This window comes from Brassica rapa, chromosome A01, assembly GCF_000309985.2.
Source record: "Brassica rapa cultivar Chiifu-401-42 chromosome A01, CAAS_Brap_v3.01, whole genome shotgun sequence".
Lineage (NCBI taxonomy): Eukaryota > Viridiplantae > Streptophyta > Magnoliopsida > Brassicales > Brassicaceae > Brassica > Brassica rapa.
This window is the reverse complement of record NC_024795.2, coordinates 22,272,263-22,287,218: the sequence shown is the minus strand read 5'-3', so window position 1 is coordinate 22,287,218 and position 14,956 is coordinate 22,272,263. Positions and strand designations below refer to the sequence as shown.

Sequence of the window (14,956 nt, the reverse complement as noted above, 5' to 3'; positions counted from 1 at the left end):
TAAATATGATATTTTCTAGGAATGGTCCAAACTAAAAAAATCACACATGAAAAGAAGTCATTACTTATGTTTTAATATATAAGACTAGATTTTGACCCGCGCTTTCAAAGCGCGAGATTATTTCAAAACATTCCAAATTTATTTGATATAAATTTGTATTTTAATTGTATCTACACTTAGATATTACAAATGAAAAATTATATTCAATGTATTGAAATCCGACCCGGCCCGCAGTTAAATTGTCAAATTCGGTGGTTCATATGTAATCCATTTTAGTTTTTTTAAAAAAAATTGTTATTTAAAAATTCTATAAAACCCGTAACAACCGCTAAAACCAGAGATCTGGTTGTCGGTTGAACTGATAGATGATTCAATATGTAATCCGGTTTGATTTATTATTATATTTATGGTACTGTAATATATATTCATGAACGTTCAGATGAATAGTAAATATATTATGAAATTGATATTCCAATTTTAATACAATTTTAGTCCTACTAAAATTCCATCTTGTTAATGGATTAATATTTGAGTGGATGTACACTAAAAATAAAATAGATTTGAGCATCAATAATGTGTATACGTCTATTACAAATTAATGATTTACGTTTGTAAAAAAAAATATAATTGTTTATTTAGTTAGTATACTTTTGTTATTCACATATTATTAGATACTTTTTGATGTTTTGTCTATGGCTTATTTTAAATTTAAAAGTTAATTTCATTATTCGCATTAGAAATGTAAATATTTATTATTTTAATTTTGATATATATTTATTATATTTAATTCTTAATTTTTATAATTTATAGATATAATCATATTTTTTAACAATTAAAATATTGACTCTTACTCTCTGGCTTCGATTTATGTTAATGTAATGTTTTATGATATATTTGTGTTAATATATTTGTTCAATTGGTTTGTATTTGATATATATATTACATGTCTGTTTGAGTAACCCGTAAACAATATATTCATTAAACTATCAATAGTAACATGTTTCATCATATAATTACTATTAATATTTATTTTATAATATATATTTATATATATATATATATTAATAATCTAACTATAAGAATTATATTTTTATGTATTTGGTGAGGGTTTTGAACAATTTGTTTTTTTTTTTGCATTTGGATTAATATATAGTTGTATATATACGAATGAATAGATATATATATATATATATAATTATTTATTACATTAATAACTAAAATATAATTGATTAGTTATTTGAATTTCGAATTAATATAAATTAAATTCATTAGTTTAAAAAATAATCGATTAGTTAGTTAGTTCCTTAATTTTAGGTATGATATATATTTAACAATTAAATTAGATATGAATAGAAATAATAGAAAATATAATTAAATATAATGGTCCAACCTAGACTATTTGTAAGTAGATAAAAATTGTTTCTGTTTTAATAGTATTGATGTTTTCTTATTTTTTATTTCTAATTTTAAATATTTTCGTAGTAGCTTAAGATAATTCTCCAGTAATGAACATTTCAACTATAACTTTTATTAACATATTTCACGCTTTTTTGTTAATTTTTCAACCTCAATAAAATTCTCTCTAAATATATAACAAGTTATTTCTCCTTCGAAATTATCATATAGTATCATATGTTTCCTGAACTATGACTACATTTTATATATCTCCAAATAAAAAATTAAAGACTTGAATCCCTCTAAAATAAAAATTTTACACTTGAATCTCTCTGAAAATAAACTCGAAATTTCAAAATCCCTAAATATTAGTTATATTTAGTGTACGGTTTTCTAAACAAATACTTAACCATATTAAAGCAATCATAAAACCAAATTAAGACTTGATTATATTCAATAGACCACAAAAGTGTCTGATTATGATCCAAACCTGGTTAGTTTTGGTATTTGTTTTCAGTTTGTTCTGGTTTGGTTTATTTTTGGTGATTTGATGGTTTGATTTTTGTATTACATTACAAACCATCAAAACCTACATTCAGAAGAAAATAAGTATGAAATTTTTGATTCGAAAATATATACAATGTGGTCATAGTTTCGGAGACTTCTGATACTATATGATTGTTTTTATGGAAAAAAAGTCTGTTGATTCTATATTATATATCTTGATTTTGCACTGTATACACGACATATCTTTACTTAATATTTCATATGGGTTCTTTACTACTTGAGCTTTATCGTGGTGAAAATATTATAGTGACAAGTTGATACATAGTTCTTCATAAGCTTTGAAATATTTTCAATTTTCCCAGCAAAACAAAGCTAAATAGTTGTTTCTTTATAATCGGACAAAGTAGATGTAAAATTCAATTTTGATGGAAATGTTCACCTCTAGTTTTGTTTACCTAGTCATGCCTTATTATAATGCTTATTCTTTGAGTCTTTTAAAACGGCAGATAAAAATATACGACCCATTTTGTTGGTCAGGCTTACGTGTAACTTACTACATGCAAATTGATCCTTAAAAAAAAATCTTTTTACCTTTGAAAGAAAAATCAGTTACTTTTCTCTTTGGTTCGTCTCAGTTAGTGCTGGGAATATGAATCATTATCCGCGGGCCCCGCCCTATTTGACCCGCTGCGGGGCGGATGCAGATCGAGTGATTTGAAAAATTTGGTTAGCGGGTGCGGGTGCGGGTTGAGTGATTTTTATGTGGGGCGGATGCGGATCAGCCAAAATTCAGTGCGGGTATCCGGCAACCCGCAAAAACTTTTTAAAAAATAATTTAATTTTAATTATAAATAGATTAATATTTATTATTTTTAATAAAAAATATTTAAAATATTAAATTTTATTGTTATTTTTAATAAAAAATATTTAAAATATTAAATTTTATTGTTATTTTAATAAAAAATATTTAAATTAATAATTTTTAATATTATTAATATTATCCGCGGGTCTAGCGGATCACCCGCGGATTTTAGCGGGGCGGGTGCGGATTTCATATTTTCTTCTTGCGGGTCAAGCGGGTCAAATTTTTTGAGTAAAAAAAATCAGTTTATCCGCGGGTTGGCGGGTCAGCGGGGCGGGTTTGACCCGCAACCCAGCTCTAGTCTCAGTGGAAAAATGTAGAAACTTGACACTCCCATTAACGTGTTGACTCGTGTCTCCTACTATATATTATATGCAAAGTAAGCAAATACACAGCGATTCTCTTCTTCCGATCTTTCCTCTCCCTTTCCTCCTCACCTAACCTCGCAAAGAAAAAGAAAATATAAACTCTCTTCCTCTTTTCTTTCCTTTCTTGAAAAAAAATCCTCATCTTTTGATCAGGTCTAAAATGCCATCACAAAAGGCAAGAAAACCAAACCGAGCCGAGAAGAAACTCAAAAGAACTCATTTCAAGAAACCACTTCCACAACACAAGAACACGGACACAACTAGTATTCTAGATCATGCTTCTTCATCCAGTATGGTTTCTTCGTGTTCTTCAACAACGACGTCGTCTTCTCATCAAGATACAAACAACTATGTTCCCTCTCCTTCTCCGGCGGTGCTGACGTCGTTATCACCAGGTGAAGGTGGTGGTGGCGGCGGTTATTGTACCCCTAAAGCTCATAAGCATCGGATACCGGAGTTGTTGACTTGTCCACCGGCGCCGAAGAAGCAAAGAGTCCCACAGAACTGCGTGTTACATCGGAGGCAGATCGTTTTCTTTGCTCCTCCGGAGATCGAGCTCTTCTTCGTCAAAGCAGTGGATCAATGAACAAATTTGAATTAATATTTGTAGTCTTTTTGTTATTGGTGATAGTTAGGATCAATCGATACAGTAAGTTGTATGTGAAGATGATTAAAATTTTCATCTCTTTGATTTGTTAATACAATAACGAAGAGTATATTATAATATTTCGAGTGATGTTTTTTCTTATTATTTTGAGTTGTTTTTTCTGTAACGTTTTGTTCCTTTGGCGCTTGTTTTTTTGGGGATGATTTGAATGAAGTCGGTTTGGGTTTTGTGGTAGGGTAGTATCAAAATCAACTACGATTTAAAAGTATCATTAATAGCCAATCTTTTTTATTATTTTATACTTTTCTGGCATCTTTTTCTTATGTGCTATGTGTTAGGTTGCTATCCTTTAATTTCTGGACCTATTAGCTTTGTCGGTTTCTGTAATTTGGTGCGTGGTTTGAGAATTTTTCCTTTTTTTTTGTTCTTCGTGGCTAGTTTTGTTCATATTGCTCGAGTTTTTTGTTCAATTTCCTCATTCATTTGATCGACAGAAACAGTTGGTCCCTACACGGAACATTCGCACTGTTTGGATCCCAATAGCATTAAGACAACAACGATCATCTTTAGTTACAAGTTCACACCACTGAGTTTGTGATTCTCAAACTATATATCAGCACCGAATACTATTTTTATACATGCATATGTATGCACTCTCACATCTCTTGGTATATAAAAACAAAATTTAAAATAGTCCTTTTTCTATTGGCTATGTAACATAATGGGCGATGATATCACTAATTAATCTCATCGAGTGATCGAGTATGTTGAGAAGCTCAATTTTTTTTGTCCAACTTATTGTACCTTTTTGTTGATATCACTAATTAATCTCATAAGTTACAAAAGACATACTATCTTTACATTATATTTTATAGTTTTTTTTTTTTGAAAAAGTATTTTTATAGTTCACCTGGTTTTGTTACACTTCATTTAAGTCTTCGAAATTTTGTTTGGCCAAACTTTGGTTGTTTTGTTATTTTCCACTAACTAGAAATATAGATATGTTTAAAAATAAAGCGAAAGCAAAGAGACGAAAAATATGTGAAGAGTTAGTGGGGATGGCCACAGTGTCGAGGCAGAGGATAGGTGATAACATCTGCCAAGGGAATCCAATGAAGCGACTCGTGCGGCTTTATCTTCTTCTTTTTTTTTTCCACAATTTCTCAGAAAAAGTTAGAAACACATATTTATTTGATCATTCTTCTCCTTTTTTTCCACAGAAATACAATTCATTATTGACTATTAATACGTTCTGCATACAAATCCACACAAAGGTCAAAGTAAGCGAAAATGTCCTTGTGATATAACTAGAAATGTACAATACATTATACATGACGAAAAATATACAAAATCCATGGACTGAAATAGAAAATAAAACCCCAAGAAGCCAAAAAACATTTTGAAAAAAAAAAAGCTACTGGATTTACTAACTCGAGAAAGAAGAAAAACACCAGACATGATGATAGTTATTTTATCTTATAACCCCGTACAATAATAGATTGCTTTTACAGTTCCATAAAAATTGTAAATTATCCAGATAATTTTTTATACTAATTAGACATGATATTGATTTAAAAGATGATTGTTCCACTGTTTTATAGTCAAATTTAAACTTTTCACTTATTCTACTTATCTGTTTTTATTCTTTTTATGATTTTTTTAGTTTGAGTTTCTACTGTGTTACCATTACCAATCAGGTTACTAGTGCTACAAATCTATATAAAGAGTTCTATATGATTGTTTTTCTTTAATCTTTGCTAAAAGTGTGAAATATACAAAGTTTGAAGATGCTGAAAGAAGTTGAAGAGGTAAACATGTAAGATTGCATTACCAATTTTCTGAGTTTGAGACAGACCAAAAAGAGATACTAGTAGCGGAAAATACAAACACGAAATGAAACTACTAACACAACAACAAAAACAGTAATGAAAAACACGATTGAGAACCGAAACCGAAAGGCAGAGGAGAGAACACTCGAGAGAACTTGAGAGGGTCGCCAAGAGCATGCAAAACGCAAGATCAGAAACTCCATAGTACGGCACCAGTTAAAACATGAGTCACGAGCCGGTAATATTGTACAAGTATTCTTGATAAATATATACGAACTCTAATTTTTTAAGTTGGTGGTTATTGGAAAGAACAAGCAGATGCATTTAGTTAGTTAACTTTGAGACAAATATTTACTCTTTCCATGTGATGTGACTTTCTGATAAGCTATCACTTTCCCTCTATCAGACTTATGTTCCGTATGGTGGGATGCCTCATTCAAGAATGCCACTGCCTCCTGAGATGGCACAAGACCCAGTTTACGTGAATGCTAAACAGTACCAGGCGATTCTGAGGCGAAGGCAGGCTCGTGCCAAGGCAGAGTTAGAGAAGAAGCTAATTAAATCCAGAAAGGTGGTTTGCATGTTATTAATTTCCTGAGAACTATCATCTAAATGTGAACTCAGCATCATACTGATCAATGCCTCTTTTTTCTTTTGCTGCGTGCTACACAGCCTTATCTCCATGAATCTCGGCATCAGCATGCTATAAGGAGGCCTAGGGGTAATGGAGGACGGTTTGCAAAGAAAACGAACACCAAAGCTGCACAGCAAAAAGCTGGAGAAAAGAGAAATGCTTGTCGTACTCAGTCCCCAACATCATCTAGCTCTGATCAGCCTGAAGCTTGGAATGATGAGAATAGAACACAATCCAAGGAGATGCAGAGCACAGCTTGTAAGAGAAGGAAAGAAGCAGACTGCTCAGGTCAGCAATGGAACATCATTTCCTCAAATCATCCTTCTCAAGCTCGTCTAGCAATCAAGTGACATTGTCTAGAGGCAACTCATTCTTGGCTTTCTCTTTGTTGGCTTTTTTTGGTAGCAGCCACTGAAGAGTTTTCTCTATTCTGTACAAAATACTTGTGCTCTTTTCTTTGGCTACTCTCTTTAGTAAACATTTCTTAGCAAGTGATAGAGGTTTGCCTCCCAAGACTTTGAATCCAAAACTATGTGATTAAATAACTAAATACAAGAGTGTGCCAAAGTGATAAGAGTAATGGAATACCACAAAATCTTTCAAGACTTCCATATAAAAAACTATCCTCGTCTTGGTCACACAGGCTGACTTATTGTTACAATGAAATTTCGTTTCTCTATATATATTTTTATGTTTTTATATTAGAGTTGGTCCAGTCTTCAGCTTCCTCCTCGCCTTGAGTTTCGTCTAGGTCAGCTTCTTCGGTATAGTCGGGACTTGCTGCATCTGAGGAGTTGTTAGCCGCCTCTGTGATGTTCACCGGTGGCTGATTCTCCATCAAACCAGAGAGTGCTAGCTTTGGGGACCACTCAAGGACATCATCAATGATGTTGGACATCCTTCTTTGGTACCTGTATGCACAAAAGGTCATCACAAGTCAACAAACCGGAGAACTCATATCAATTAAAGAGAACAACCTTCTCCTGAGGAGAGAGTCCATTAGTTATGTACTGGTTTTAAGTTAGTATACCTAGCTCGAGCAGCCTCATCAGGGGCATGGCGCCTGAGAAGCATGACAACAACAACAGCCACAACTGTGTAGAAAAGTCGAGATGTCCACTTGGGCGGTTCTTCCTCGTCTTTCTTTGGCCAGAAACGGAACAGTTCCTTCAATGTGGCTTCCTCCGCAAGAATGTTGGGGAAGAACCAGACACGCTTTCCAAGAAGAATCCACATTGCACCGAAAGCAACTGCTCTCACTGCAACATTCAGGGTAATCAAGAAAGCATAATTTCAGTATAAGCCAAGCTAGAACTACCTATCACCACTCTCCGTGAGCAGGATAAGCTAGGCATCTATAGCCAGTAAATCACTGCCTAGCAGTGCTTAGTGGTAATTCACCGTTCTTCCAATTCTCAGAAGTACAAAAGAACCAAGAAAGTGACTTTCTATGGTGGAAACTACAACACATTAAACAGATTATAAATGTAGTAGAGCTTACCGAAGAGCAAGGAGAGAATCATCAAAAGAATGCCGGCACATGAGTAGAGAACAATGAGCTTGCAACGGTGTGGGTAGACAGGAAACAAACAGATTGCAAGAGTCAACACAGGCCAGAAGAAGGACAAAAGCGTTTGCCAGAGTGGATGCCGTTTCTCAAACGTCCATGCAAAAAAGGCATCAGTCTCAGAGAAAGCTTGATCTTCCTGCATTACAAAGAGTAAAAAAAAGAATCAAAACCTCAAAACATTTGAGCTTAGCAAATGAACCAACAACCAACAGCAAAACAGCTTACACGGAAAATCTCAAGATGAGCAGGCCAAGTAGAGAGCTTTTTCTTCCCGGGACGAAGGGTTTTAGTAACACGATCACAGCGAACCAAAAGGTTCTTCTCCAACAACACATTGGCGATATCTTCAGTGTCGAGGTCTTTATCTTCTTCTAGAACCTCTTTACACTCGGGGTGGTTCTTAACGAAGCTGACGAAATCTTTGCCTCTGAAGTACTCTACACGCGCTTGCTCCATAACAGCCCATCTCGATTCCAACCCCTTGTGGTCTCTAACTTTCTCAGCAAACAACTGAAACAAATCCTTCTTCACACCTTTCTTCTAGTCAACCACCACAAAAAAAAAAAAAAAAATCAATTCGCATTACAAAGGCTAAAGACTCAAACTTTCAACATGCAAGTGAACAAAATTAACATTCCCACAGGTAAAATGTTCTGAGAAGACAAAACATAACAATGATGTGTACACACAGACGCATATATACAATTTATGGTAAATTGTGTAGTCACAGGTTTACGCTCTATCAGAGACTGAAACAGATCAAACAAAAAGAACGAGAGAAGAGAGGAGCAAACCAACCCTTGGTGGAGCATCAGAACCGGAATCTCTAGCGGCGGTGGATGCAGATCCCGATGATCGTTTAACCCTTTTCTTCTCGGCTCCGACCGGCCTCTTCATCTCTCTCTTCTTCCCAGACGAAACTTGAGAGTTTTTTCGATTTTGTCTTACAGATCCAAAAGTTTTTTTTTTTGTTTTGTTATAGCAAAAAAAAAAAAAATCTCTGGTTTGGTGTAAACCCGTCGAATTGTCGAAGACAGACCGGAAAATGGATTAACGATTCCATCTCCTGTGTTTGACTATATAAATATTTATACAAATAATCAAAACAGATTTTTCACGATTCATGTTTGACTAATTATAGTTCTAGTATAAATCTTAACAACTATCAGTTAGGGGATCTCAGATTTTGCATCTATGTTATATTGATTTTTTTTCTATGAACTTAGGCGGACTTGAAGTGCTCTCTTTTAGGCCCGAAGATGATTGCAGTTCAGAGACTAAGAATTATGGCAATGGAAACCCACACATGTGTTTCCTTGTTTGATCATGAGATATTGAAACGTTGGATGACAAACCAGGAATGATAGTAAAGCACATATGGTTGATCAGTGTGTTCAACTGCTATCTAATGTTTTGTGGATGTGTTTTTTTTTGTTTGTCTTAGCCATGAAATATAAATTTGAGAATAAACCCGACAACATGAAAAAGAGAAATGAAAACGTGAAAAAAAGTAATGTTTTACCTTATCGTCATATTCAAAATGACTTGCAAGAACTGTTATGCGGTCCATCAGCACAATTCTTGCATCAACAAAGTTCCTCATCATACTAGTACTAGTTAGAAAATGTCTTGGTGACATGTTGATAAGCTCATAAATGTCTGGATTGGACACATAAAGAGTCCCGATGTAGGTTTAGTGTCAACTTCAGAAGTTAGTGACATATGTTGGGTGATAGTGCTAATTAAGTCCTTTGACTTCTTGTTGACATCTGATACCCAACATATGTCACGAATCTCTGAAGTTGGTACTAAACCTACATCGGAACTATTTATGTGTACAATCCAGACATATGTCACTAACCTCTGAAGTTGGTACTAAACCTACATCGGGACTTTTTATGTGTCCAATCCAGATTAGATGTCGATCAGATGGTAAAGGTGAATATTTCAGTTAAAAGTTGGTTTGGTTTGATTTGGTTTTGTTAATTCGGTTCTAAGAAACTTTTTACTGAAATTAGTTTGGTTTTGTGTTGGGATCAGTTTTAGTTTGGTTTGGTTTGAGTTTAGTTCAATTCAATAGGTTTGGTTTCTAATTTGGTTTCATTTCGGTTAAAATATAAAAGATGCAATTCAATAATTTTGAATCATATCTTCAAACATAATACAATGATCGTAGATTTCCTTAATGTAGAAAGTTATGTTTCTTTTTGTCGTAAAACATGTTTTCATTGTTGTTTGTGTTTTTTCTATTCATATAAAAAGTAATATAAAACTATGTCTAGTTGTTTATGTTGAATGATTAATTATCTTAATTTTATTGTTATTAGTACATATAATTTTCATGGTCGAGTTTTGTGCATATAGTTAGCCTAATTAAACACAATTTGAGTCTTCAGTTCAGTTTGATTTTGGATTGATAAAAAGATTAACTAAACGATTGAGATATATACATCAATTTAGTTTAGGTCGGTTTGGTTTTGATTGGTTTGATTTGGTTTCTTTTTCCAATCTTACCGGATGGACACAAATTAGAGGTTAGCCATTTTTTAAAAAAATTATCGGGATATGCTAATTTACTGTTTCTTTTCTCTTCGATTATGGTTGTATTGTGTGTTATTAAATGTTAATTTTGTTAACATCATATATTTTTTTGTTGATGAAAATACACATGTGAAATACCGATGGTCACATATTGCGCATCCAACAGATAATTTTGATATTTGTCTCACAACAAGACGTTATTACTTTCTGCGAGTTGGAACAAAGTTTTGATGAACAAATCGACGACTGTATTCCCGAGATTCTAGTTCAACCGAAGCTTCCCCTTATTTGATAATATGAAAAACTCTTGTCAGCTCATTTAGTTTGTATGATTTTCACGTATTAGTGTATTTTGTGCTTCATTTAGATTTTATTTATCATATAACTACAATAATGCTTGTTTAAATGTTTGGTGTGTTTTTGTTTTCACGTTTGGATCTGAATTTGTTGTGTTTTTCTCGATTGTTTACCGATTAATTATGATAACCATAAATTTGGTTGTATTTTGATGGAACCTTTACTACTGTAATATACCATGTGAGACCATTTTTTTTAATAGAATAAATGTTTAAAATAAAAGTTAATACAATTAAATATTTCATCTGTTTTAATTTAAACGGTGTTTTAAGAAAAAAATTGTTTAATTGATATTCTCAAATTTCTATGTATTAACTAAATATAATTGATGTTTATGATTTCATGATTTTTTCTTAGTTGAATCAATTGTAATAATTGTTGTTTCTAGAAAAACAAGATAAAGTGCAGATGTAGTATTTGTTAATAAAAATATGCATTTAATGCATTACAAGTAAAGGTAATTTTTTAAAATACTATTTTAAGTTTTTGTCACCAAAAAAAAATTCATAAGAAAAAAATGATCAAAAGATGTTTTATTAAAGAAACAAAAAACATCTACCCTTTACTTTTATAGATATATAAATGAAAATAAATCATAAAAATAAATTAAAAATACAAATAAATATAATTTTATAGTTTTGAATTATTTTTTTTTCAAATTCGAATTTTTTAATATTTTTGAAATTTTTTGAATTTTTTTAAGTCATTTTTGGAAAACAAATTAAATTTTTTTTTATAAACCTTTTTTTTTAAACAGTTAGGACGAGGATATGTGGATGATTTAGGCCAATGGTATTACAAAAGATATGACACAATATGAGAAGTAGTCCACTGTTTCAGACAAAACACAGAAATGCAAGCTTGGATTACGAGAGGGAACTCTTACGATCGAAGGAAGAGGAAATTTGAAGATTTTGACAAAAGAAGAGAAGACAAAGATGATGAAGAATGTGACTTTTGGTCCCGAGTTGAAAGAGGGCTATGGGACATCGTTGAAAACGGAGTATCGCCAGATCCATCAAATATTCCAGTGTTAGAGGCGACCATTCAAGCTCAATATCTTGCAACATGGAGATATTTTGTGGGTGGAGACATGAAAGCGCTCCGGATAATGCAACCGTCTCTACCTGATTGGATATTCAGAGAGACAATGGAGTCTGCTTCCGCCAAAAAACTTTGGGATCTGCTAGAATACCTTTAGATAACTACGTTACGTAGGTGTCATACGAATAGAGTGATATTTATAATGTTTTGATAAAATAAATGATATATCTATACTATTAAAAGAGAATCACTCCTAAAAAATCTACTTAAACAAGGTTGTTGGACCTATTTATTTTCAACTTAACATATTATAATAACCAAAATATAATTTAACTCAATTATAGGAACAAACGAATATCCTTATCCTATTACAGTTAATCAAACCAACGTTTATACGTTAGCAACAAATGATGTTTGCAAAACTATGTCTTCCAACTTCTTTCATCAACTTCATAACAAAACTATGTGAGACGTCGATAGATTTACGTTTTGAATGTTTTTTATCTCGAAATATGTTGACTCCATAATACTACAATCTGAATTTGTTGACTATTATATAGACACAGTCCTAACTATGTTGTCAAATGTTAAACCATCATCATCTTAAGGGTTGGGTTTGTTGCGAGAGTCATAGCTAACCATTTAACCAACAGGTTAACTTTTGAAAACGTGTAGTTCAAAACATTTAAGTAAATTACACAAAAAACTGTATTATCAAATATTCTGCAGTCAAGAGAATATACATTTTATTCTGATATCTAATAAATACATTTAAATAAATAAACATATATATATACTTTTTATTTTGATATCTAAGCAAATATCTTACTAGACAACTTATGAGAAAACCACTTTACACAATTTCTCAAATAATTTGTAAAGAAAACATCCTATAATTATAGAAATATATTATAAGATTTTTCCAATTTATGCAGATTACGACATATAATTAAAATGCAACAAGATTGAAAATAATAAGTATTTAATATATAATGAACACATTGAAATTAACTTCTGAATTTAAACAATAGCAATTTAAAACAAATTAGATTAGATATCGATCAAACTTCGAGTTTTAGCGTTTTTGGGATTTTAAGATAATGGATATCTCTTAAAATCCAAACCAGATTAAATATCGCATCACCAAGTTATCAATTCAACCGCGGGTCCAGTTTGAGTTTAAAAACACTGATTTAAATGCGTAATGCTTTAAATAGACAAAATTCTTACAAAATGTTTTAAATGGAAAAATCGACAATTAATATATTTACTACATTTAAATAATGAAAACACATTGTTCTTTAGCATATAATATCGATACTATTAAATCACACATATCATCTTTAAATCTATTTCGAATAAAAAACAAATGATAAAACATAAAACCTCAATTGTTAAGATTTGAAACAAAAATAATGGTAGTTTTAAACTAATTTTGAATTAATAAGTAAAAAAAATGCACGCTTTCTAAGAAAAGTTGGAAACCGGCTAATATGCAAAAAAAAAGAAATGAGTCAAATTCAGTTTTTGTTTGATTATGGTTTTTCGGATAATTACGGATTTAGAAATAAAAATATCGGATAATTTGGGGTTTCCATTTTAAATATAGGACAGTTCGGATAAAAATATCGGACAATCAGGACAATTTTTAATCTTTTGACTAAAAACTGATTAGGTAATTTGTTTTTTTTTTGGGTAATTCGGTTTGTAAATAGTATTTTCAGATATTTGGTTATTTATAAATTAAATATAATTAATATTTTTAAGTATAATTTATATTTTTAAATTTAGGTATCCATTTGGTTTTCAGTTCGTTTCAGTTTTTCGGTTTTAGAGATTTATAATCTGCTCGGTTATTTATGAAGTTTAGTTAAATTTTGTTTTCAATTTTTTCAGTTTGGTTTGCGGTTCCTGCTAAATGTACTCAAACCTATACATTATTTTATGGGATTTTTGCCAAAACTAACCCACAACTTGATTTTAATCCCAACCCTATACCCAAACTTGAATCAAATGCAAAACTAACCTAAAAGCCTAGTGAAATTACAGCTCAGCCCCTTGTGACCAAACAAAAAAACAGAAGCCATTTTTACGAATATAGCCCCAGTAAATCGTCTGAGTCGTCTGAGATGTTGGAAGTCGTCTGGACGACTGAAGTGTAAGTCGTCTGGTACCAGTTTATTTTAAAAATAATTTATAAATCTTGTAAAAAAATATTTTGATGCGTAAAAAATAAAAATCAAGTAATTATAAACAGTTTTAACTGATATAAATTAAGATATGATAAAATTGATTTGTTTTGAAGATAGATGAGTGGAAGTAGTGAATCTTGAAATACTTTGGTTTAGGAGTTTGGCAAACATATGTTGTAGTATTGTATGTATTGTTAGGGTTAGATTTTGGAAAACTAAAATGTTTTTTTCAAAAATTAGTTTTCACCTATATGTTTTTATTTCTGTGTATAGTAAGCACTTTTCAAGTTTGATTTGGTTTTATGAAGTGTTTAATTAGATAATTAAGTTTAGGGGTTATGTTTAGGGTGTGGACGACTTATATTTCAGTCGTCTGTTGAATAATTTACCCGGACGACATATATTTCAGTCGTCCACATCGTACCGAACCTTATATTTTACCAATGTACGTTTTAACCTAACCGGATCATTTTACTCGGACGACTTACATTTCAGTCGTCTGGTGAAGAAATTAAAACAGACGACTTACATGTAAGTCGTCCAAATATTCCCGCCTAAAATTTTTAAAAAAAATTATTTTCCCGCTTAAATAATTTAAACCAGACGACTTACTTGTAAATCGTCTGGAAAGTCTTCTATTTTAGTTTCTCACTAAAAATATTTAATTTTCCGCTAAAAATATTAAACTCTTCTGGACGACTTACATGTAAGTCGTCTGTTTTAATTTCTTCACCAGACGACTGAAATGTAAGTCGTCCAGGAAGTCGTCTGAGTCAAAAATATTTAACCTAATTGGATTTTTTGTCTCCCTATATAAAGAAAAATTTACACATTCTCTCTCCTCCTCTCAAATGGCTGCAACAAAAATGTAATGTTCATCATTCTAAAACTCTCCAACCTCTCTCTAATCTCTTTGACTTGAAAACACCAAACTTTATATGAATTTTTCAGTTTTGTCTCATGTATTTCTTACTAATCTATCTCTTTTGCAGGTTTTTAATCAAATGGTACTCATCTTCCACTAATTTAGAGGTAGATCTATTAATTTTA

General features: G+C 31.7%; 3 protein-coding genes across 4 annotated transcripts; 2 read left to right on the top strand and 1 right to left on the bottom strand.

Annotated features, from left to right (window-relative positions):
• The first annotated feature begins 2,951 nt into the window (after window positions 1-2,951).
• Window positions 2,952-3,971, top strand: LOC103835574 (cyclin-dependent protein kinase inhibitor SMR13). The gene has a single exon (XM_009111748.3). The coding sequence runs from the start codon at window positions 3,293-3,295 to the stop codon at window positions 3,716-3,718; it is 426 nt and encodes a 141-aa protein (XP_009109996.1). The 5' UTR covers window positions 2,952-3,292; the 3' UTR covers window positions 3,719-3,971.
• Window positions 3,972-5,600: 1,629 nt separating this feature from the next.
• On the top strand, window positions 5,601-6,809 carry LOC103836529 (nuclear transcription factor Y subunit A-9). Its single transcript, XM_033286199.1, has 3 exons — window positions 5,601-6,139; window positions 6,241-6,603; window positions 6,642-6,809. The coding sequence occupies exons 1-2, from the start codon at window positions 5,996-5,998 to the stop codon at window positions 6,550-6,552; spliced, it is 456 nt and encodes a 151-aa protein (XP_033142090.1). The 5' UTR covers window positions 5,601-5,995; the 3' UTR covers window positions 6,553-6,603; window positions 6,642-6,809.
• On the bottom strand, window positions 6,719-8,825 carry LOC103835563. Of its 2 annotated transcripts, none has more exons than XM_033286189.1 (5): window positions 8,571-8,825; window positions 7,998-8,309; window positions 7,704-7,908; window positions 7,233-7,461; window positions 6,719-7,113 (listed from the first exon to the last, which is right to left on the bottom strand). In XM_033286189.1, exons 1-5 carry the CDS (start codon window positions 8,667-8,669, stop codon window positions 6,891-6,893), a joined length of 1,068 nt encoding a protein of 355 aa, XP_033142080.1. In that variant the 5' UTR covers window positions 8,670-8,825; the 3' UTR covers window positions 6,719-6,890. The 2 variants fall into 2 exon arrangements, with proteins under 2 accessions (XP_033142080.1, XP_033142077.1); XM_033286186.1 differs by having other exon boundaries at window positions 7,998-8,312; window positions 8,571-8,824.
• Between the last annotated feature and the right edge of the window lie 6,131 nt (window positions 8,826-14,956).

Excerpts from the sequence above, each read along its gene's own strand:
- LOC103835563 (XM_033286186.1), bottom strand. The coding sequence starts at position 8,669 with ATGAAGAGGCCGGTCGGAGCCGAGAAGAAAAGGGTTAAACGATCATCG. Across the intron at positions 7,462-7,703 it reads GATTCTCTCCTTGCTCTTCG|TGAGAGCAGTTGCTTTCGGT; the intron begins GTAAGCTCTACT and ends TGAATGTTGCAG. Across the intron at positions 7,114-7,232 it reads GATGAGGCTGCTCGAGCTAG|GTACCAAAGAAGGATGTCCA; the intron begins GTATACTAACTT and ends TTGTGCATACAG.
- LOC103835574 (XM_009111748.3), top strand. The coding sequence starts at position 3,293 with ATGCCATCACAAAAGGCAAGAAAACCAAACCGAGCCGAGAAGAAACTC.
- LOC103836529 (XM_033286199.1), top strand. The coding sequence starts at position 5,996 with ATGCCTCATTCAAGAATGCCACTGCCTCCTGAGATGGCACAAGACCCA. Across the intron at positions 6,140-6,240 it reads AGCTAATTAAATCCAGAAAG|CCTTATCTCCATGAATCTCG; the intron begins GTGGTTTGCATG and ends CGTGCTACACAG.